At 39.1% G+C, this 24,847-nt stretch overlaps 1 protein-coding gene across 1 annotated transcript; it reads left to right on the plus strand.

The window, feature by feature from the left end:
• The first annotated feature begins 4,991 nt into the window (after window positions 1-4,991).
• Window positions 4,992-21,349, plus strand: helz2a (helicase with zinc finger 2a). The gene is made up of 19 exons (XM_061220598.1): window positions 4,992-5,303; window positions 5,688-5,871; window positions 5,982-6,089; window positions 6,338-6,855; window positions 7,645-8,280; window positions 8,476-9,271; window positions 9,456-9,528; window positions 9,639-13,137; window positions 13,296-13,381; window positions 13,544-13,687; window positions 14,089-14,259; window positions 15,180-15,321; window positions 16,549-16,665; window positions 16,879-17,071; window positions 17,440-17,574; window positions 18,122-18,334; window positions 18,711-18,867; window positions 20,055-20,222; window positions 20,563-21,349. The coding sequence occupies exons 1-19, from the start codon at window positions 5,032-5,034 to the stop codon at window positions 20,700-20,702; spliced, it is 7,752 nt and encodes a 2,583-aa protein (XP_061076582.1). The 5' UTR covers window positions 4,992-5,031; the 3' UTR covers window positions 20,703-21,349.
• Window positions 21,350-24,847: the final 3,498 nt, after the last annotated feature.

Below are 24,847 nucleotides of genomic sequence, written 5' to 3' on the forward strand. Positions count from 1 at the left end.
TGTAAATGTTTCCAGAGTAAAATCTGCGGAATTTTCCCTCCAGAACCGCACTACAGTCATTCACTGGATTTATCAGCGTGTTAAGCACATTTGGCCATGCATGCGGTGGTAATTCAAGCTGAGAGGACCACAATGTTACAGGAAGAAATTATTATGATTTTTTTTAATGTAATCAGAATTTTTACTAAATTATTTCAGTTACCACAAATTGCAAAAGCGTGAAAATGTCAAAGATTGGGACACACTATATTTGAACTTGAAAACTGACTGAAAAAATGCACATGGAGTTCATAGATGAGCCATGAACATACTAAGAATAAATGTGCCCATTGTTCAAGAGCTGGTTGCAAACAGCTGGCAGTTTAACGCTAGAAAGGCATTTTTGACTTTACAGACAAAATGCACTTTTCCCTCAATTTAGTCAATTCTTCATGACCATATGAACCGTCTTCAAGTATATATTCCAAAAACATTATAACACTGTAATACTTGTGTTTTTCCATGAACTTTCAGAATTATTTTTTTTTTTTTAAAGATTTTACAAGATTTGCCGTCATTGTGTACCAGCGGGTGTGTATTTAGATTAAATTAATATAAATTTTCCGTTCCCCTCCAATTAATGTCCTTTCATGCAGTGGTGCGTATTCTTCCCCCCAGAGCCACAGGCTACAGCTCTGTCTCCTCATTTAACGGCAGTCAGTTCCACTCTCCACCCTCCAAAAATTTCCCCTGAAAGAGCCAGTCCACTCACGTATACGTCACATCGTGGAAGCTAGTGCTGCTCTAACTTCTGTTCAGTGTGTCTTTAATATTAAAATTACTCCAATACAGTAAATTTTCCTAAACTTTTCCTAAAATCTTTTCTAAAAGACTTTTCCTAAAATCTGTATGGAATTCAAATTCCCATTAGATATTTGACAGTGTGATCGCACAATATGGGTGTGAAGCATGGAGTCGACTCAGTAAACTCGAGTACACTATATGGGATAAACAGACAACAGAGACCTAATTCTGTATAAATGGCCTATATTGAAAATCCCCCTAAAAAACCCCCAACAACATCAAGCAGGGCAGAATTAGGCTCATTGCGCTAATTGCAACAGTCTCCTGCAGCTGGTTCTGAAATTACCCAACCTTCAGGTCGAGACAGAGATGCACTTTTTCCTTCAATATTAAAAATTCAAAACAACCAGAGAAAATTATTTTTAGAAATTTGAGACTACATACCCTAATCCAGTGGTTCCCTATCACGATCCTTAGTACAATGGTTTTCATTCCATAGAATTTGTATTCTTTATTTATTTTCTTAATGCTTATTTTTAAAATATTTTTCTTAATTTGAAGCTTTTCATGCCTGACCCCATGTTTAACCCTCTTAAGCCACATTACGTAAGAAATATCCAAGCACTCCATGAAGGATAAGAGTTTGATGTCCATGTTGTGCTCATTATGCTATACTGCAAACAATTACTTAAGAGGTAACAACTTCAAATGAAAGACTAGGGTGAATCAATGGGCTACACTAATCATTTGGTAGAACAAAATATGCATTGTTTTAATAGGTTTAAGGAAAAATATGATCAGACTGAAACAAGTGTTGAACAACTTAATCAGGAGCCTATTAATTCTTCTAATTTAATCAGTTTAATCATTTAATCACTTCTCATATAATTGTTTGCAATATTGCACAATAAGCACAGCGTAGGATTCATATTCTTCATGCCACGTATAGCTATTTCTGACATGCTTAAATTCCGCTGAGTTTTTGTCGGAGTTCTGCGTCCGCGGATTCCGTGCGGGCCTACTCATTACATACAGTATGTATAATTCTATTTGTTACCATTATAATAAAAGGACAAGCAGTCTTGTCTTCTTTCATTTAATAACATTTAGTGCAAAACATCATTCTGGCCCAAACCCAACACTTTCATCTGGCCCACTTGTCACTTGGTGCTGTCCTTCTGCAGTGGCTCGTCCTGATCAGCCCATGCAGTGGTTCCCCACCTCCATCATGGGGACCCCCTGTGTACACAGGCTTTAGTTTCAATCACATTTGCAATCCCAAAATATGAACAAGATGTCCATTTTTCTTGTGTGCTTTTCATGTCTAGAAGAATTATTTATCCTATGAAGCCACTTTGTCAGAACTGTAGCAATTTATTGGAGCTGGAGCGATGAAATATACACTCAGTGAGCACTTTATTAGGTATTTATATTTTGTAGGCTTATTAGTCTTCTGCTACTGTAGCCTATTCACTTAAGAGGTCTGACGGGTTGTGTGTTCAGAGATGCTCTTCTGCATACCACTGTTGTAACGTGTGGTTATTTGCATTACTGTCACCTTCCTGTCAGCTTTGACCAGTCTGGCCCTTCTCCACTGACCTCTCTCATTAACAAGGCGTTTTTCCCCCGCATAACCGTTGCTCAGTGGATGTTTTTTGTTTTTTGCACCATTTTCTGCAAACTCTAGAGACTGTTGTGCATGCAAATCCCAGGAGATCAGCAGTTTCAGAGATACTCAAACCACCCTGTCTGGAACCAACAATCATTCCACTGTCAAAGTCATTCTAACATTTGGTCTGAAAAACAGCTGAACCTTTGGCCATGTCTGCATACATTTATGTATTTAGTTTCTGCCAAATGATTGGTTTATTAAATATTTATTTCTACTTAATAAAGTTCTCAGTGAGTGTATGTATTGTGTGACTGTACACTTTTTCACACAGGGCCATGTAGGTTTGGATTTTTTTTCTCCCTTAATAATAAAAACCTTCATTTAAAAACTGCATTTTGTGTTTACATGTGTTGTCTTTGACTAATATTTAAATTTGTTTGATGATCTGAAACATTTAAGTGTGACAAAATCAGGAGGGGGCAAACACTTTTTCACACCACTGTATATGCCACTGCAATACTTGGACAAAATGTGAACTTAAAGGGAACGTATATTAACAATATACCTTTTCAAAAATACATACTTTTTTGTTACTCACATTTAAAAGGTTGAGGCATTTGTTTACAAACAAATTGGACCAATGCACCTGTTAGGTTGGCTGTTAGGTTCTCTTTTTTAAAGGGGTGTTGACTGTTTGCAGTATCCATGGGCGTGGTTGTAATGGTTATTTATCTTTATGTTTGCATTTGCTGTCACCATTTCAAGTGAGGGGTGTGTCAAGGTATATTAAACAGAGATAATTCTCTCCTTATGGTGACCAGGCAGAACAAGGTAATACAGAACATATTTATTTCTGCAGATAGAGTCCCGCACCTACATACAGATTTAGAGTATATATTATATGCATTTAGCAGATGCTCTTAACCAGAGCAACTTATCCTGTTTTTTGCATTTTTCAATAGTCGCTGGTTATATACTGAAGCATTGCAGGTGAGGTACCTTGTACCTAAAGGGTACAACAGCAGGTGACCTACTGGCCTTTTGATTTCAAGCGCAGTTCCATTTCTTCCCAAATTAATTTTGTTTCTCTATAAAGTTTCTTTGTGACAGTTCTCTGTAAAGTGCTATATAAAATCATTTTCACTGAACATAATTATGTTACACTGCCACCCTACAAAGTGGGTGGGTCTGAGCTCAGTGGGTGGTCAGTTGCTACTCAGTCAATAGGTAGTAATACATGACTGGCTTTACTAATTCAAGATATTATCCACCCTTTGGGTAGAAGCTGCTGATGCTTCGAACTATGATTTCTTTCACAAAACCTCAAAACCTGAATGTGGCAATGAAGATGGCCAACATAGCAGCAGTAGGCTGCAATGATAGAAGTTCTTGATACAAGTAAAAATATGTATATTCGTATAAATCTCTGTATCCGACGTGCTGACTCACCGTTGCATGCAGTAAATGTTTCTCTAATTTTATGCTCTGCATGTGATTGGATTGCGCTGAGAATGTTCTTTTCCATTATTCCATGCTCCCACCAAGGATAATGCCCATAAACAACATTGTCAAATTATGTACAGCAAAAAAAACTATGCACACCATGATGAAAACTAATGAAATGGTGTTATATCGTACTATCTATATTATATCTATATTGCATATTGACTTTAATTACCAAATATTATTCTTTATGCTTTATTATGTAAGGAAGACAAAAATGCCACCTCAATTCTTAAAGAGGTTACTTAGTCGGCCTAGTATTCTTTGTTGTTTCTATTGTTTAACGTCAGAGATAGAACTTTATCATTGTTGCCACTTTTCAGCCTTGGCAGTAAGGTATGTTTCAGAGGACGTTGATAATGACCTCCCATCTTTGTTTTTCATTTCAGAAGACTGTTTCTACCTGAATGAACGGAGAGGGATCGTCGACAATGGCAGAGCTCAGCTTATTACAAGAATTATTATGGACACACGATTTGTGTGTTGCTTGCAAGCTTTGTTGTGGAAAACAAACTGAAATCACATACTGCCCAATTTCCAGAGATCACCAGTGCTCTGGAGATATACTCCTTGCCCGACAGAAAGATAATGGTGAATTATGGAGGCACATATCTCCACGGTCACAGTTTCGCTGTCCACAGCAGTATGCAGTGTGCTGGCACTTTGTGGACGGAAAGGGCTGCACCAAGCACGGACATCGCTGCTCCTTCGCAAGAAGCACAGAGGAGGTCGCAGTGTGGAACTTCCAAAAATGCAGTAGACTGGAGCTCTTCCAGCTCATCAGCCTGATTGGACAAATGCAGCTTCCAAACCACAGGGCCCAAGTGAGGCCTTACAATGCAGCAGAAAAGATCCTGCTGCAGTTCCGTGGGGCGTTTTTTGAGTTATGCAAACTGTGCTTTTACAGTCGCCCACCGATGACAAGCATCAAGGGATGTTGCAGAAAGGGGCATCCGTGGAACCCTTTACTGGCTTTTTACCAAGAACTCCCATATGGAATCGTGGAATTGACTGAAATCCGACCTTTGCCCTCTTTGAGCTTTTCCAGTTACCTGTACTGTTCATATGTGCAGAGACAGGAGCCCTGCAGGCACGGGCGTGAGCGCTGCTGGTTTGCTCACAGCGAAGTTGAGATGGTGGTGTGGACGGCAGAGAAGCAAGAAGGCCTGAATCGCCTCGATCTGCTCTGGCAGGAGGCGAGCACTTCGCAACCGGTGGTGACTGGCCCCCCGCGGCAGAAATTCTACTGTAAAGTCTGCAAGCGGGAATTCTCCTCAGAAGAGAGCTTCATGAACCATTGCGCTTCACTCGATCACGAGAGGATGATCTTCGAGGACGTGATCACAGAATGGAAATACCGTCCCCCACCTGTGAATGTTAACCTGGTCTTCCAACTGTGCCAGAGGTACAACACCACCAATGACACCAATATTTTTGATTGTTTTGATTGATTATATTTAACAAGATAGGTCAGTAACTCGCCATTTATAATTGCTAACTGAAGTATAATGGTTCATTAAAAGCATATAGCGTGTTTAAAACGAAAATAGAAATACATTATAAAATGAAATACAACTGAAAGAAAGCAGCATTTAACCTTAAAACAACTACGAGGGAGTATAAAATCCACTGGGCATGATGCAGTTAGTGAATTGGGTTAATAGGCAGCTTTTACATTGCACAGTATAGTGGAAATATATTGTCGGTGTGCAAGAATATGTATGTGATACACTATGTATCTACTATATTTAGGAGGAACACATTAATAAATACATCCTTGGCTCCACAGGCCTTCTACCTGTGTGTATGGACACAACTGCATCCACGCTCACTCGGAGGAAGAGCTGCATGAGTGGCGGATGAGAGACAGGACCGCACGAAGGAAGGCTAAGGCAGCAGGCGAGGAGGGCTTGCTGTCGTACCAGGAGTGCTTAATGAGGGAGTACTGGAACAGCCTCAACGAAGTTCTCATTGTAAGGGTCTGATTGCTTCACCAGTCACAGTTGGAAAAGAAAGGCCACTATATTTTTATATATTTCTTGTCATGTTTAAATATTCATTTTCATCTCTCCCTCTGTTTAAGATGTCTGAGAAGATACCTGGTGTCACTGTCAGTTGTGACAAGGATTTGACTGTTCTTGGCCAACGAGAACTCTTGCCTCTTAAATGGACTTTCAAAATACAGTCAGAGGTTGGACTTGTTCTTATACTCATGTTTGTGTTTAGTCCATTGTTCAAAATGTTTTCCTCTTTTAAAACGTTTTTGAAGAAATTACATTTTGAAATTATACAATTGCAGCATATCAACTACAATATAATTATAATTGAATTATAATTTAAAATAATATAATTTCATTAAATTTGCTTGAATATGGGGCAAAAAAATTGTTACTGGGCTCTTGAGTGGCATAAAATTTTGTATTCCTGTTTCTCTTCCAGATGCCTCTTGTGGAAGTTGCCTTGCTGAAACAAGATCCAGGAGCTACATTCACTCTTGGTGAAATTTGCCATGAAGGTCCCTGTACATACTCCACAGGAAATACATTCTGCACTTCTGATATGTCCTATGACATCCCTGTGTCTTTCCAACCCTTACACCCAGGCCTTTATGAACAATGGGTTGTGTTTGACTTTGACATGAGGCCAGTGCTGCTGCAGAAGCTTGAGGTGAGGGTGGGTAAACAGAGCTCAATTTGTCCTGTTAGGATAAAGGAGGGTGTTGAGCCTCCAGTTGAGAGTTTTGAGCGCTGGCACCAGGGAAACAGAGTCATTATTCCCTGTCTGAACAAGAGAGAGCCTGAGGTAATCCTTCTGAAGGAGTACAAGCCTCCTCAGGTAAACTTGCTGTTTAATCCAAGATCTGAAGCCGACATTCCCATCACCATCCAGAACTACAGAGAGAGAATGCATCACTTCCTGTACAGAGAGGAACTGGCTCAAGAAGAGGTGGTTTCCAGGTACTGTAATGTAAATAAGATTTATGTAGTTAGAGTGTGTCTATAAATACTGTAAAGCAGAGTTGAAATAGCAGATGATGATATGATATACTGTATATAAAAGATAAATTAAGAAAGAAATAAAAATATATAAAAATAATAATAACAATATATATATATTGCTTCACTTCTCTGAGATAGCCAATACTGTCCTGCAGTTCTATAAGACAATCAGCAGGGAGAGAAGTTGGAGAACTTGCCACAGTTCTTCTGCAGACTTTGGTTGGCTCCTTGCTTCTGATCTCAGACAGCCTTGATCAAGTTTTTATGTAAAAAGTAGTCAATTACTTATAGTAATATGTCACTTTTTTAAATGAAAAACAAAAATTTCTCTGTAAAATTTAATCTTTTGGAAAATGAATATTTGGAAATCTCAAATAAGTTATTTTATACTAACACACACAAAAAAGGGTACCTAAGACTTCTACACAGTACTATATATATATATATATATATATATATATATATATATATAATAAAAGCATTATTGTTTAGTATATTTCCCTTTACTTGATAACAGTATCTTTATTTGCTGGTATAAATTGACTTACAATTAATATCAGCACTTTTTACTTATATTAACTTATTAGAAGAGGTTTATTTCAAACTTGAATTTTTGACTATTATGATGAAAGCTAAATATAGTCATGTTTTTTTTTTTTTCCTTTACCAAGTGTTGCTGTTGAACTGTCACTTCACTCAACATTCACTCTACTTTTATTCTTCCTGTCTCATATATTCAAACTCCAGGCTCAGTCTCAAAGGGACCGTCTCCTTGTTCAACAAAATCACTGTCTGTGAGCCTGAGAGGATTGCTCCACGTGGAGCCCTATTTGCTGCTGTCCCAGTACCTTATTTGCTGACTCCTGACACACCAGAGGGCTTTATCCTAAAGAGAGAAGTCAGATCAGCTCTAGTTGCCCCTCCATCTGGGGCACAACAGTGCCACAATGTGTATGAGGCAATCATCATTCAAGATGTCATTGATGAAGACAGAATGTACCTGCAGCTCTCGAAAAGTTGCTGCACCAAACTTCATCTCAAGAAGAACACCACCTGTGAGATGGAGGTCCAGTTTCAGCTGAACCGGCAGCAATTCTGTGAGATGCACAAGGCCACAGACCTTCTTCCAGAGGTTGGGTGGGTTTTGCCGGACCTGAAGAAGTGCTGTGTTCCGGTGCATATGGAAGAATACCCCAGTCTCAATGCAAAGCAGCAAGCAGCTATAGCTTTCATCCTTGGGGATTCAAAAAACATGAAGACTGTGGCACCCCTCCTAATCTATGGACCCTTCGGAACTGGGAAGACCTTCACCCTAGCCACCGCAGTAAAAGAGCTGGTACAACAGCTTGGAACCAAAGTTCTGATCTGTGCCCATACTAACAGGTAACCAAATTAATATTTTATTTTAAGTGTAAATTACTGCAAGCTTTACATTGTAATACTAACATTAAACTAAACCAAATCCAGATCTGTAATAGGTTGCCTGGTTGTCATTGCAAGTCAGAGATTTGTGCAAAAACTGAGCCTTGACTACTGAATGACTATAAATAGGTCATGCTAATCACTTTCTCCTTTCAGCTCCGCAGATTTGTATGTCAAGGATTACTTCCATCAGTATACAATTTCTGGATGCACTAAAGCCAGACCTCTCAGAATAAAGACACGCACAATGCATGTGAGGGCCACTGATCAGACCACATTAAAATACTGCAACTGGTCCCCTGATCAACAGGCATTTGTGTTTCCAGATCTAGCCACTCTGAACCGATACAGAGTTATCATAACAACAACGTCCACAGCTAAGCTCTTCCACAACCTAAATCTGCCGGCTGGTTACTTCACCCACATTCTGATTGATGAGGCCTCACAGATGCTGGAGTGTGAAGCTCTGATGCCCCTTACTCTAGCAGGAGAAGGAACGCGGGTTGTTTTAGCTGGAGATCACATGCAGATGGGTCCAAAGCTCTTCTCAGTGGACGAGGACCAGCGTGCCAACCACACCCTGCTCAGTCGACTCTTCCACTACTATCAAGCTGAAGAGGACCAGAGCATAGCTTCAAAAAGCAGAATCATCTTCAATGAAAACTACCGCTCCACTAAAGACATAGTGGATTTTGTGTCTACTCACTTCTATGTAGGCAAGAGTGATGCTATCAAGGCCTGTGGAAATGTACCTCCTCACCCTCAGTTCCATCCTCTGAAGTTCCATCACATTCAAGGAGAGTGCCATTTCGACATGTCAACTAGGTCATGGTACAATCCTGAGGAGGTTGCTTGTGTTGTTGATGTTGTACAGAAGCTGATTAAAGAATGGCCATCTCAGTGGGCGAATCAGGATCAGAAGATGATATGTGTTCTCTCTGAAGGAATGCAGGTACTTCACAATTTGTATATTTGGGGGCATTACATACAGTATCTATCTATAAGTAACTTGTAAAAGTGTATTTCAGAGTTTTAAGATTCTTTTAATTGCCGACACCATAGGACGTCTAGGTAAATTGTTAGTTGGTTTGACCAATATTTCCTAATCCTTTTCTTGTATCTTGTGTCAATAACAGGTTTTTCAAATCAGAAGGAAGTTTTCGGAGCTAAAACTAAGAGTAACTGTGGAGAATTCACAGAATGTGCAAGGTAATCCTTGATCTCACCCTCCTAAGCTACCATTGTACAAAAGCATAAGTCACAGACATCACATTAGACATCACAGTTTAAACATGTTATGATTTTGTTTCCTTAAACAGGCAAACAGTTCCGAGCTGTAGTGATGTCCACTATTCATACTCAAGAGAGCCTGAAGACACGTGACATTGCTTGCCTGGAGTTTTTCAACGATCCACGGGTGATGAACACAGTCATGACCAGAGCACAGTCCCAGGTCATCGTGGTTGGAGATACTGCAGCTCTCTGCTCATTTGGAAAGTGCTCAAGGATCTGGAGGAGCTACATTGAGCAATGTATCAGACAGAACAGTGCTGAACCCCCACACCTCACAGAGGACTTCATAGAGCAGAAAGTGAGAGAAACCAAAAGATTCACCAAAAATGAAGATGATGAAAATGACAGCAGTGATACCGAATCATTCACTCCAGAAATATCTGACATTGATGACCCCATACTGAAGGAGCTCCTGGATGAGAGCAATGATGTCAGAGTGGCAGTAACCTCAGAAGGGCTCTTGAGTATTTTCCATATGGATCAGTCAAATGAGAGCACTGAATTCTACAGCCAGAATGAAGAGCCACATCAAGATTTGTCTTCTCCTGATTTGCACAAGTTGCTGATGACTAACCCCAATGACTACAAACTTTGTGAACTTGTCATGAAGAGGTATGATTCAGGATATGCCAGATCGCTAGACCAGCCTACGCTGTGCATCAGCATCAATGGTCGAAAGAATATTGGTCACTCTTTTCCTGGAGATCAGGTTGTTGTAGAGATAGACAAAGAGAGCAACCCTCCAAGTGGGAAAGTGAAAGGTCTACTAAAGAGGGCAGGTTCATCTTTGTTTGTCTGTACCATAGATGCCCATGAACCCCAGGTGATGGTTCCAATCAACAACTGTGTTTCCAAAATATACACACCATTTTGGAAGGACAAACCCAACTGTATTGCAATACGGAACATTGAAAATGACCGCTTGAGGCCAGAGAGCTTTGTGAAGATAAACGAGGAAACAAAGAGGAATCAGCTTTTTGTTGTCAAAGTCCTGAAGTGGCGAGAGAGGTTTAGAAACCCTCTGGGAATTGTTGTTAATGTTCTGCCAAAGATGACAACGTTAGAGGGCGGACTGGAAGTATTAGACATAGAATATCAACTGAGAAGGGTTCTTCCATCAACTGTTCAGGACGAGCTGCAAAAGTACAAGGGCTTTCATCTCAATGGAAAAGAGAGAAAGGATTACCGTGAGTACATCACTTTTACCATTGATCCAGTGAATTCAGAGGACATGGATGATGCAATCAGTGTCAGAGATTTAGGCCAACATTTTGAAGTCGGAGTTCACATTGCAGACATTGCAAGCTTTGTGAAGAAGAACAGTCCGATGGACAAATATGCTCACCAACAAGGGACCACATTCTATCGCCCTGAGAAAAAACCTGCACATATGTTCCCAGAGGACCTCAGTACCAAATTTTTCAGCCTGCTGCCTGGATGTGATCGTCACTCTATTTCACTTATGGTGGAAGCTGACAAGAAAACATACCGCATCCTGAAACATGAGTTGTGCCTCTCTGTAATACGTTCAGACAGAAAGATGTCTTATGAAGATGCAGAGAAAATAATCCAGGAGAGATGCAAAAGTAACCAAAGCTGTGATACTGTAGAGGGCTGCCTTGCTGTTGCATTAAAATTCTCTGAGATTCACAGGAAAAGCAGGATGCAGGAGGACTGGTACTACAAGAGACCCGAGGAGGACGTGTGCTTCGGTGAAAGAAGGTCTCATAAAATGATAGAAGAACTCATGATTATGTTCAATCATGCTGTGTCTGAACGTCTGATCACAACTGAAGCAACAAAGAGTTTAACTCCTATGAGATGTCAACAAGAACCTGATCCAGAGAAGATGTGCCAATTGAAAGAGAAGTACAGCTCCCTAATACCATTGTCGATTCACCTTTCCTACCACTTTGACCAGAGTGGAGACCTTGACAGAAACCAGGAACTCATAGGTTCTAGGAGTGATCATAGATTTTGTGTGTTCACATCTCTGATAAAGGAACTTGAATCAGCAGCCGAAAGCAAGGATATTTACAAAATACTGGACCTGATTACAACCGATGACATCCATCCTCAACTGCTACCAGTCGTGACTGAATTCAGGAGGCTTTTCCAAAAGGCAGACGTTCTTCGCTCAAATTCAACAACTCACTCCAAAATTGGACACTGTGACCTGCAGCTAGACTCCTACACCTGGGCCTCCTCCCCCATAAGGCGTTACATTGACATAATTGTGCAGAGATTACTGCACTCAGACCTTGAAAACACAGAAATCAAATATACCATTAAAGAAATTGACAGACTATGTGCAGAATTCTCACAAAAGTCTGCAAAGCAGGCGGAGTACGAAAAGAAAGTGCAGCCTCTGAGGCTTGCATCTCAACTGAGGCAGCAGAGTCTCGGAAAGGTGGCAGTCATCATTGATGTGGCCTCAACTGGGACGAGTTTCAACTTGTCTTTTCCTTTAAACAAGAACTCAATGCCACAAGTGCTCTCCATAATGTACAGTGACTTGCAGTTGACAGAACAGCCAGCGTATGATGAAGAAAGTCACTGCATGACTCTGAAATGGATCCGGCGGGTATATTCTTTCACAAATGGAAAAATACACTCTGACCTGAAGAAACATCAATCTGATTTTCGCATCACACCAGTACAAAGAGACACGTGGAGAGATATTCTGTCTGCTCTCAGAATGGAGAATTGGGCAACTCTATGTCAGTCTATTCAACGAGCCAGCTCAAGCATCACCGTGGATAGTAAAAAACAGCCTGGTGAGTCAAAAAGGGAATGGCAGACTGTGTCCAGAAATACGGACAAGATAGGTGAAACTGAACAAGAACACTATGTCGAGCTGTCGCTGAAACTTAAAGTTGGAGAGACGCTCCAGGTACAGCTAGGCACAGACACACGGCGAGGACTGTTAATCCCTGTGGTGCAGTTGGTGAACGTTAATCCAATGTTTGAGATCTGCTTGGAACACGTAAAGAACCCAACCATGTGTTTTTCCAAGTATGCCGTCCGTGCATCAAAGAAACAGTACGTAGACTACATGGAGTACCAGAAAATTTGGAAACCCCTTTGTGAAATGGAATCGGCCTCAAATGCTGTATCAGAAAATGATAGCATTGTCCTGGAAGATGTGAAAGTCACATGGAAAAGCAAATCTAAGGATACATATCAAGATGGCTTCTTTCAGTTGCCACTGGAGAAGAAGAAACAATGGTCCATAGAGTGTGATCTTTTGAATTGTTTCTTGTGCATTCGATTGAGGGACCTAAAACAGACAGGCACGGGTACACCTGAGGGTACTCCACTTCCCTCAGACCTTGTGGATACCAAGTCTTTCACATGGGTAGCCCATGGCATGACCACAAAAGTGACAGAAGAGGACGAATTAAAGCCAAACTCCTCCGTAAATATAGAATTCCGCATCAACCAGCTGTCTATGGAAAACATTCCAGAAGTCAAAAAGAACACAAAATTCACTGTGGAATTGATCCCAAAACTACTGCCTGATGCGTAAGTTTTCTTTTATCTAAACCTTATCTCAACAGGAAAATAGTTTTGCTTAGTTTTACATCAGTATTACATCATTGTACATTATTCTGATGAAAAAATATAAAATCAAGGCTACATTTGATACTGAATGACGTTGAATGATAATGCCTTATTTTTAGACGCAAAGAGACCGCCATCATCAACCTTGCTCAAGCCAATCAACTTGTGAAGAGCATTGCTCTTGGAAGAACACCTACATCTAGAAGTAAGTCTTTCTACAGTTTTGATGACAGAAGTTAATTTCTGGCACCATCTGTGCTGAATCTAAAAATCATTAAAAAGCTTCACTATCTACCTTCTTGCTGCACCTTCTTGCTGCACCAAAATGCCGTCCCCTTATTATTATACTTATTATCTATTATTGCAGGCGATGCAGCAGGTAATGGACAAAAAAGGCAGAATTCTGGGATCAGAAATCTGTCCTTGGGTTTACCTTCTCTGAACACCAGTCAAATGAAGGCTGTAAATGAGGCACTGAACAGCCCTTTCACTCTAATTCAAGGACCACCAGGTAAGAAGTGCTTCTGCTTTAGTTTGACCTATAGATTTATCCCCTCTTTAAAGATACTGTGCATTCTGTAAGTATTTGGATAATAATGTCATCATTTTTGTTGTTTTGGCTCTGTGAATTTGAAATGAAAGAATGAGTATGAGGTTAACAGGCAGACTGTCAGCTATAATTTGTGGGCATTCACATCCATATTTAGGAATTACAGTCCTTTCTATACAGTACATACTGTAGTCCCCCATTGTATATTCTGAAGCAATATCAAACTCAGAGTACCATTTCCAGTAATTAAAATCTAATATTATTTTTATATTCTTTGTTATCCAATATTCTTCTTATATATAGATATTTGTTTATTATGCAATTTATCTGCAAACCTAACAATTGGAGATCTTTTTCTTCAGGAACTGGGAAAACAGTAGTTGGAGTTTACATCGTTTTTTTGTTTTCAATGCGGAATAAACAAGACTTAACAAGACTCCCACTAGAGAGAAAAGACAACGATGGAGAGAAAAAGAAGGATGGATGCATTCTTTACTGTGGGCCATCAAACAAATCTGTGGATGTTGTGGCTGGTAAGCTCACTCTGTTTGTGTGTGTGTGTGTGTGTGTGTGTGTGTGTGTAAAGATATGACATCATAAGCTGGTAAGAACAGCTGATAAAGAACCCAGGATAATATTTGGATGGCAATAAGTACATTTCAGTTATTACACATCAGATTTTTCACTTTAATAATTTTACTGAATGAATCAGCCTAAATTATCATATTCATTCCAAGGAAGACTAGGATCACATCAACTGAGGCCTGAATGTCACTACTTGATTTGGAAGTCATCATAATCACACTATATGCATTTGTTATTATTAAGAAATATCCTCCTGCTATGTTAAAACTGAAGACAAGAGATTGTCCTCTTCAATAGCTTGTTTTAAGAGAAGAACAAAGCATCACAGTCTATTCATAGAAGTCAATTCATTCATTTCCATGATGTTTCACAAGTGTTTGTCAAATAAAGAGCTGTAAGCCATAGATTCAATAAGATGCACCATCCTCATTTATGGATTTTACATAATTTATTGCCTTGTTAACAGTTACCACCGCATCTGTTGGCACTGGAATTGGAAGCACATTGAAAAATTACTAATTTATGACTTATTCAATAGAAAGCATGATCATATATTTCTCATTTCTACAAAAGGCAGACCTCAGATATCCTCTGTATTTCCATTGCTAACAATTCATTCAACAAAACCCTGCCATAATGGAATCTTAACTTAGTCCTGGAAGCAGTTAACTTAGTCTTCACTTCTAAATCAAAAAGCTTTTTTTGTCCAACAAACACATATTGCTTGTTTCATTTAGGTAATTGCTTAACAAGGCTCCACAATATAACAAATTGGGCTAGTACTGGCAAATACTTGCGAGGATAATTAATAGTTAATTGTAAATATCAATGGAATACAGGATTGTAATTGCTTGGTATCATGTTGCAGAACATCTTTTGAAACTGAAAAAGGAGCTGAAGCCACTCCGGGTCTACAGTGAACAGAGGGAGATGCTAGAGTTTCCTTACCCAGGTAGCCACCTAAAGCTCTCTCGCAAAGCTCGGGAAGAGAAGCCCAACCCAGAACTCAGGTAAAATACAGCAGCATACACACAACATCACCTTATCTCAGTATTTCATTTTTATCAGACACTCAGATCAACTTACAGAATAACATGAAGCAGAATAATAATAACAATAATGGCAGGTGACCTTATTAGGGTGTTTCGCATACTGCGTGTTTGGGCGTTTGTCATATATTTCATCTTTAATATTGGTCAATGTTGTAATATTGGTCAATGTTGTACTCAGGATAAAAAACTTAATTTGCTTACATACTGTAAGTACACAGACTCCGAGATGATGAAATACCAAATTTAATCATTTTAAACTGAGAATCCAACGTACGTTGAATCTGAGATTTCAACGTAAAGATCATAGTTTTATTGTATTCATTTGAAGACCACTACAGTATGTAGTAAGCTCAGCATTCCAGTTGACAAATTTAAGCATCAAAGAGCTTCCTATTTATACCTAGTTTTTCTGTACACCCATCATATGCCTGCAATATCTCAGGCCATGGTTGGCAGTGGCATCATTGGAATTACATATCTATGGGGCATGCTTGTGCACTGAAAATAGATGCTTTAACTGGATGTGTTATCCAACTACCCAAAAATGTTTAATGTACACTCAGTGAGCTCTTATTTGGTATTTATTAGATTTTAGACTTATTGGTCTTCTGCTGCTGTAGCCTATCCACAAGAGGTTTCATGCGTTCTGTGTTCAGAGATGCTCTTCTGCACACCACTGCTGTAATGTGTGGTTATTTGCCTTACTGTCACCTTCCTGTCAGCTTTGACCAGTCTGGCCCTTGTCCTTGACCTCTCTCATTACCAAGGCATTTTTGCAGGCAGAACTGCTGCTCACTGAATGTTTTTCATTTTTTGCAACATTCTCTACAAGCTCTAGAGACTGTTCTGTGTGAAAATTGTTGGTGCCTGTCTGGCGCCAACAATCATTCCACAGTCAAAGTCATTTAGATCACATTTCTTCCCCATTCTGACATTTGGTCTGAAAAACAGCTGAACCTCTTGACCATGTCTGCATGCTTGTATGCATTTAGTTGCTGCCACAAGATTGGCTATTAAATATTTGCATTGACAAGCTAGTGTACAGGTCTACCTAATAAAGTGGTCACTGAGTGTAAATTTAATTTATGTTCAACTGTGACATCATAAGGATGCTTTTCAAAGAGTATGTCGTCTAATGGTTAAACTCGAGCATCACTAAATACCCTGAATTCAAATGTTTTCTAGATCCATTACACTGCATCATCTGATACGTGCAGATGGTAACTCACAAGCCAAGGAAATTCAAGCTTTTGATGCAAGGATTCAAAAAGGAGAGGAACTCACTGATGAAGAAATTGAATGGTAGCTTTTTAAAGTTTTAAATGTATATGATTTCCATTGATTTCCAAATTTCAACTCAATGTTCATTATTCTGCTCTTTCTTAATTTATGTGTAAACTTTATTTGCAAATATATTATGTATTAATGTTAAAAAAGCCAATAAGTCAATCAACAAGTCAATAGCTAAAAGAACTATTATTTTTATAATATTATTTTATTGTTATATATTTTCAGCTACAAAAAACTCCTGAATCGGGCTCAACAACAGGAGTTGGAGAAACATGATGTCATTCTGTGTACCTGCACTGCGGCTTCAAATCCAAACTTAACCAACAAGCTGAACTTTCAGCAGATTGTCATTGATGAGTGTGCCATGGCAACAGAGCCAGAGGCCTTCATACCACTTGTCAATCACAAACCTAAACAGGTATTTAAGACATTGTCACCTGTGGTACTTACAATTCTGAAACAGCCAGATTACTGATAAATATACCATATACTGTATACTCTTTACAACTGTATATATTTCAGAAAATCTGTCTTCTACAAAATTATTGAGATCAGACTGATATCAAATTGCAGTCAGCACTTTCACCCATTTATTTTACAAAAACTTGTCAGGCCCTATTTCAAAGCAGTGCTATCCTTCGTCCTGGGTTACCTCATCTTTATATCTTGCTAGATCCAAGTTAGCATGTGCTATTATTTTGGGGGTTGGTACTTTTCTGATGATGTCATTTGAGGAAAATGAAATCTTATAATCAGTTCGGTTCTTTGTCATTTTCTTCCTCCTAGATCGTTTTACTTGGTGACCACAAGCAATTACAGCCCATTGTACACTGTGATCTTGGTAAGAGATTGGGCATGAGGAAGTCATTGTTTGAGCGCTACATGGAGAAAGCTTGGATGCTTGATACACAATACAGAATGGTGAGTCGTTTTGGTGCGCACACATACACTCAGTGAGCACTTTATTAGGTAGTTATTAAACTTATTTTTAAACGTATTGGTCTTCTGCTGCTGTACCCTATCCGTTGCCAGGAAAACACCAACATTTTGAGAAATATACCTTATTTCTTACATAAGACTTACCCATATGACTTTGACGAGATGTTCAATTTCATTTTCATTTTTTATTTTTGTGCATTCACTGGCTCAATTTCCATGTTAGCATAATGTGTTAGCTTAGCATAAAGCCTATAGGAGTACCTCCTTCAAAGTGAAGAAATACAGCAACTCCGAATCTGTCTTATTTACACAAAGTGTCATGTGTGTTTGAAATACACGTGCAGGAAATACATTTTTTCTACCTTTTAAAACTACCTTCAGAAGGTGTGCGGATCATATATATATATATATATATATATATATATATATATATATATATACGATATATACACAGGTGCATCTCAAAAAATTAGAATATTGTGGATAAGTTCCAAATAAAATGTTAATATTATACTATTTTTATTTTCAGCATGAATCCATTTGCGAGTTTCCTTCTGTGGAATTCTACGATGGCTGCTTAAAAACAGGGGCGAAGCCTAAGCCCAGCTTTCTCCTGACCAAATCCAGACAGCCGACCCCCATTGTTTTTGGTCATTTGAATGGGAAGGAGAATGCTCTGCTGGTCTCCTCAGCAAAAGGAAACGAAAATTCAAAGGCAAACACAGAGGAAGCTGAACAGTCGGTAAGCAGAATGGTTCTTTGTTACAGCAATGCATTTTGTTTAGCTGTTTAATTTCTGTGTGTTGATTTAGCTCACACATTTTCAGAGTAATTTGCAGCACGGTGTAAACAATATGGGGTGATTACCACCAGCAGAGATGGAAAAAATGGAATGTGACATAATTGAAATGTCACTCCATAAACCAGTTCTGCTATAAAAATAAAATGACACTTTGTCCCAGGCCCAAGGGGGGCCCAGGATATGGGGTGTAACTATTTTCTAGATTTTAAACACAAGATACCATGCCCAAATGAATGTATGATTAATAGTATTGCCGTAACATTGGACATTCATGTAAATAAATGTAAGCATTCTGTTTCTTTACTCTTTATTCTAGGTCCGCATTGCTTGGCTTCTTATCTCTCATGCTAAAATAGATCCAAGCAGCATAGCCATTCTGACACCGTACAATGCTCAGGTGGCCAAGATAAATGAAGTTCTGTCCAAGAAGGGCATTTCAAATGTCACTGTCAGCACCATCATGAAAAGTCAAGGTATGCATAACCCTATGTGTCCCTCAGAAATCAGGGAGTGTATGGCCTTCAATACACTGGGCTGTACTTTTACACAGGGTGAAGTGAGAATTCTCCATTGATTCAGATTGGTGGGCTGAACATGTATTTATTACTCAATTTTAAAGTGATCGGCCAACTTGGGTGTGTGCTTTTTGGATATCTTACCCATAGTAATTTCATCCTTGAAATGCATAGTATCTAGGGGCTGCCATGCTAACTCTGCTCCTTCTATGAACGTCTGCAGATGGAAGTTAGCTTTGCTAATAAGTGCCAGAAATGCACCTTCCAGCATCTCCAAAAGCATCTTGCCTGTTTTTTAACGAGTAAAAGTAAAAACAGAAAGACAGTATCTTAGTTGTTTTAGAAGCTTAGAACTAAATTCTTAATTGTATTGTAGTTCTGAACTAAATTCAGAACTACAACTGAAAAATAATCATGTATCCATCCATCTCAGTGCAGTGAGTAGTAGCTGGGCAGCACTGCTTGGAGTGTTAATGTGCCAGGTGGGGTTGACACACTTACCTAGCAAACCCAACTCATGCCTGTAGTTCCCTCACTTTACTTAGCAGAGCTAATGTTGCTTCCATCTGCTGCCATTCATAGTGGTAGCACACTTAGCATGCAGCCTGTAGATGTTCTGTCTGATATTTTTTAACTGGATGCACAGGGATGGAATTTGTATCAATCTTATCTAACTTTGGGTAAGATGGCTAAAAGGCAAATTTCCCAAAAGTTGGACTATCCCTTTAAGGGTATTGTGATTAGGGTTGCCACCTCAGTCCTGTAAAAATCCTTGACACATACGAAGCTGGCAAACTGAGCAAGCCGGACTCTCAATCGCTCTCGAAGGTACGTGAGCCTGAAGGAATATGGTGCGCAACTACCTTGTGCTTGGGGCCAATTCCTCTTTCATTACAAAAATAAAGTGTAATTTGTGAAGGTTAATAACCGTCTCTGCACCATTTGTCTACATTTCGTTTCATTATTTCTTCCAGGACAGACAACAAAAATCCCGGAGAATCCGGGGCGGGTGGCAACCCTAATTGTGATTAGACTATGGAAAATAAATAGGATAAGATGCATCCAGTGTATGTTTGGATAAGGTTGTTAAATTACTGAATTAAATATAATGTTAGTTTATAATGCGTGTTTGTTTCCTTCCACAGGAAGTGAGTGGCGGTATGTCATCCTGTCCACCGTACGCTCCTGCCCCGTGTCAGCGATCGATACTGAACCCACCAAAGCATGGCTGACAAAGCGACTGGGCTTCGTCATGGATCCCAACCAAGTCAATGTGGGCCTAACCAGAGCACAGGAGGGACTGTGCATCATAGGTAAGACCACATTCAGTGCCTTTACTTCTTTTGTTTGCTACAACTAGCATACCACAAGCAGCATTTTGTTTATCTTCTTCATGAGTAATGAAGATATATAACTTGAGAACTGCTGACAAAGTATTAATACAAAAGTAAATGCATTCTGGGATATGCATTTTAAACCGCAAAATGCTGCTGATATTAACTCTCCTGAAGCAGTCCAAAATGTATAGTTAAGGATTTCTGGCAAAAAGAAAACAATTAATTGTTGAAGGTTAAATGTTAGAGCTCTAGGCTCTGTTTAAACTATGTGAAATGCTAATTTGCTGCTTACAATTGCCTGGCCTATGCTTTTTAGGGAACAAGGATTTGCTGAGCTGCAGTGCTCTCTGGAGAAGATTGCTGAAACATTATCAGGAACATAACTGTGTGATGGACTCAAAAGATATTCAAGTTAAAAAGCCTGGTTCAAAAACATCCAAACGTTCCAGATCATAGAATTGAAGTATGCTCTTTCAAAAATGAGTTGTGGACATGAGAATAGTATTTGTTGTACCTTTTTGCTGTAATGATTAGACTGCTGAAATTACTTACATACTAATAGTGTTGCAATACAGAAAAGTACTAAGGGGAATTGAAATTTCTGAAGTTTGGCAGCTCAAAAGTACAGTGTAATTACAGTATACTTACAGAGACCCCTGTAATTCTAAGATCTTAGTTGTGCTTTTTTGGAGGGGGGTAATGAATTCTGAATGTTAAATAAATAATGAGAAACTCTGCATAAAACTAAAGAACATGTAACACAAGACTGTACAGTACATTCTACTTGTGCCATGTTATATATATATTTATTACATTCTTAAATGAAAAATGCAGCATGTATAAATGCAATTACAGTGTTTAGCACCACATAGTGGATGCTTGAAGGAAAGTGTGTAGGTCTGGCACTGTAGCTTTGTAAAAAATCTAGAAATTGTATAAACTGAACTTTTTTTCAGAAATATTTTTATTCACTCAGGAAGATAGTACTGCTCAAACTTCCATTTCAACTTGTCTTTACACATTTTACTATTAACAATTAACAAAATGTTTTGTACGTAAATGTGCTTTATTTTTGATTGACAATAAAATGTATTTATTTTCAATGTTTGTGACAGTGAAAAATGTGAACTGGGTAGCATAACATACATTAATCAATAGATCAGGCCATTCAGCCCAACAATGCTAGCCTTTTCCTACCACTAAAGTGTACCAAGTGCTTAGTTTGCCTAAAAGCTTGATACTATCTACCTTATCACCTTATCAAGCCTGGTCTTGAAAATCCTGAGAGTTTTTGCCTCTGCTAAATGAGGAACATCATTATATACAAGCCAGAGGCTACTACACCAGTGTGACAGTCATTATTTAACCAAATAACATCCCATGCTCATATATAAATATATTTCATAAGCATTGTTTTCTAAAGTAATATCAACAAAAAAGAACTTGCAAAGAGAATTGCAAAAGCAAAGGAGCAGGCGCAAAAGAGATTGATTCATTCATAGGATTATGAGATTCATGCATTAATTCAAAGTACAAGGCATAGCAATGAGCAACCACAGATGAGTAAGTTTTTAGAATTTTTGATATTTTATGTGTTTGTTTTGGTTGATAACACCTCATTAAGCATAGAAAATACAGTTTGGCACACAAACCTTCATTAGGTCCAGTGCTATAATAAGACAATATTTTTAATGAGGGTTGCATATGTACAGTGTGCTCCAGAATTATTGGCACCATAAATAAATATGCACAAAAGTGAGACTAAAAATGTGAAGTAGTGTGCTTTATTAATGATTCTATTGAATCAAGTCTTACATTTTTCAAATATAAAATGTATTTCCCCAAAAAAACAAGTTACACAATTATTGGCACCCCTGGATTAATACTTAGTGAAAACACCACTGGCAAAGATGACAGACATAAGTCTTGTTATAAGTTTAGAGAACACATATGGAGCGATGTTTGACCATTCCACCATGCTGAACTTTTCAGAATCATTCATATCCTGGTGTTTGCATTTAGGGACTGCTCTTCTCAGTTGATGGTGGCCGTGCCATTCTTGAGTTGTTTCCCTTTTTCGGAGGCACCTCTGGTGGCTTTAACATTATATAAGTATTCCATGTTTCTGCCCCATGCTGCAGTGAGGAGAGAATTTACAGCTTTGTGCCCCAGAAATGTACTAGATCTGTGTCTGCATAAATTCAGCAGATGAGCAGACTCGTGTCTCTTGAGTCATACATTTGGATTTACAAAAGCAGAAGTTCAAACAGAGGCCTGTCTCTGAATTAAGCCATCTTCATCGGCAACAGCCCCCACCAATTCCCCCTCCTTGTCTGTTTTTCTCAGCATTTCGGAAGAGTTCGTACAAGGCCAAGATGTTACTCTGTTTGACCTGAGAATGCATCCTGTGCATGCACACTCTATTAGGTTAAAGATCATTACTGTGAAGCAAACATACATCAGCACTTTTTAATAAGTCCTTTATTCCCGGCCCCTACGTATGCATATTTTAGGATCTAACTGCTATTTTTACAAGCTGTTCGTAAAACAATTTCCCATGTGACATGACGTATGTTTTGTATGCATAATTGAAGAAGATGATGATGTTGCTAAGTATAAACATCTAAGCTCACCTAATCAGCCTGTTTGAGACTGAGCCAAAAGCCTTTCAACACCTTTAAGAAACCTGTTTATCTTCTAAATGAGTTAGCTGTTATTTTGCGGTTATGTGTGCAGTTAGGTAATGTGTGCAGTTAGGTTCACCTGACTGAATATTCATACAGTACATGAAACCTGCATTGCCAAATGTGTGTTTCGCATAAAGAGTGCCAAACGGCTCAGTCCAATTTGTAGACAAATGACGATCATTATACTGGCTATTCACAAACATAATAATATTTTGTTCCTCAGGAGAATGTTGCGCAAGATTTTTGGTCGGATGAGTAGGCACGCAATATTTACTGTTATGATCTTGGTCTCTAGTCACAATATTACCTTCCCACCAGAGCTGAGAACAAAAGGGGGTAAACATACCAAGGAGCCTCGACTGTAGAAACTGGAGCATGGTGGCAAACCCAAAAATTGCTCAAGTTCCGTGCGTTCACATATTGGACAGTACAGGCATGGATCATTTTCAACAGCAAAGACACAGAGCTCTCAGGAGTGCTGGAAGGAAAATAAATAAACAGGAACAATAAGAACATCATAATTTGAAAGATAAATTGGTCTCCAATCTGGACTCCAGTGAGAGGTGACTCGGGGACTCAAGGTACAGCACATTTGTCTAAATTGCTCATTGCTAAATTATTTGTTTTAAAATGTGTGACCTAGTCTTAGTTTGGTGGTCTCACGCTTTGTCGTCTTTACATTTTATTGTCTTTAAACCTTTCGGTGGTCTGTAAAGTCATTTTGAATTAGTTAACTCAGTGACGTTCTGAGTGGTGGGCATTTTAACTGATAATTCAAGGAAGTAAATGCAGTACGTATTGCTGGCAAATCAGTGTGCTTGTTGGTCTTTCTGGTCACCTCCTGAAACAAATAATAGATAGTAGAAATATATATATAATATAAGCTGCTGACAACTAACATAATCATGCAATCATTAGTGCTAAAGTTGTAAAGTTTGTTTTTGATGCCAAAATGCCAAAGGTTGGAAAGCAAATATTGAAAGATGGATTTAACCCGAAGTGGGGTGTGGCCAGTGACTGGCTGAAGAATTATGCGATCTGGAAAAAGAGATAGTGTGGTACGGTGTTATGTGCACAATGGATTAATGAGTCCAGGTTAATTATTGTTGATAAGGCTGGTAAACCATGTGATGTGCAAGCATACGTGCGATCCGGAAATGGAATGATATGGTATATGAGGGAAGCTTTACTACAGATCAAATTAAAGATTGGCAAAAGGAGCTAAAGGTCAGAGCCAAACGTCTGGACGCAATTGAGTTGTAAGGCCGACAAGACATTTGATTCCATCAGCATTTCTGGGTTATAAACTTTACCCTGATCCAAATAATCTCCCGCCGTGTTTAACGCCCAGTTACACTCCGTCTGTGGCTCCTGTAATTGCGGGACCCTCTGCTCCTCAGGTTCTAGGACCCCTTGCTCCGGTATTTCTGGGAAATTCTGTGGCCTTCTAGCGCTTCTTCTGCTTGGCCAGTTGAACAGTACACAGCTCTCACTGCTCAATCCCACTACCACAGCTGAAATCCAGGCCACATATTCCAGCCTTATAATAAATGTGCAAGATATCTTAGTGAGTGGTTCAGTGAGCTATCTGTCTTTGATGGGGATTCACCAAGGTGAATATGAACCATCTTGAGAATACGCTGACAGGTTCTACAAAAAACATGGTGAATATTTAGACAGTGTAGAAAATGCCTGTTCAATTGATTCTGATGCTGTTTTGAACTTGGTAATGAACAACGTGAACTCTGCCATGAGAGACAAGAAGCAGACGACCTTGCGCACTATCATTGACTACAATGGTCTCCTTTCTTGGGGAAACAGAGCTGATAAAGCAATCCAGGAGTGTAGGGAAAAACTAAAGTGATTCCTGCTGCTGTTGCTCAAGCCCAAGCAGGTGGTGCTGAACCAAAACAA

Source organism: Conger conger, chromosome 14 (assembly GCF_963514075.1).
Source record: "Conger conger chromosome 14, fConCon1.1, whole genome shotgun sequence".
In the NCBI taxonomy this organism is placed as follows: Eukaryota; Metazoa; Chordata; class Actinopteri; order Anguilliformes; family Congridae; genus Conger; species Conger conger.

Excerpts from the sequence above, each read along its gene's own strand:
- helz2a (XM_061220598.1), top strand. The coding sequence starts at position 5,032 with ATGGTGGTGTGGACGGCAGAGAAGCAAGAAGGCCTGAATCGCCTCGAT. Across the intron at positions 5,304-5,687 it reads GTCTTCCAACTGTGCCAGAG|GCCTTCTACCTGTGTGTATG; the intron begins GTACAACACCAC and ends TTGGCTCCACAG. Across the intron at positions 17,072-17,439 it reads TCAATCACAAACCTAAACAG|ATCGTTTTACTTGGTGACCA; the intron begins GTATTTAAGACA and ends TCTTCCTCCTAG.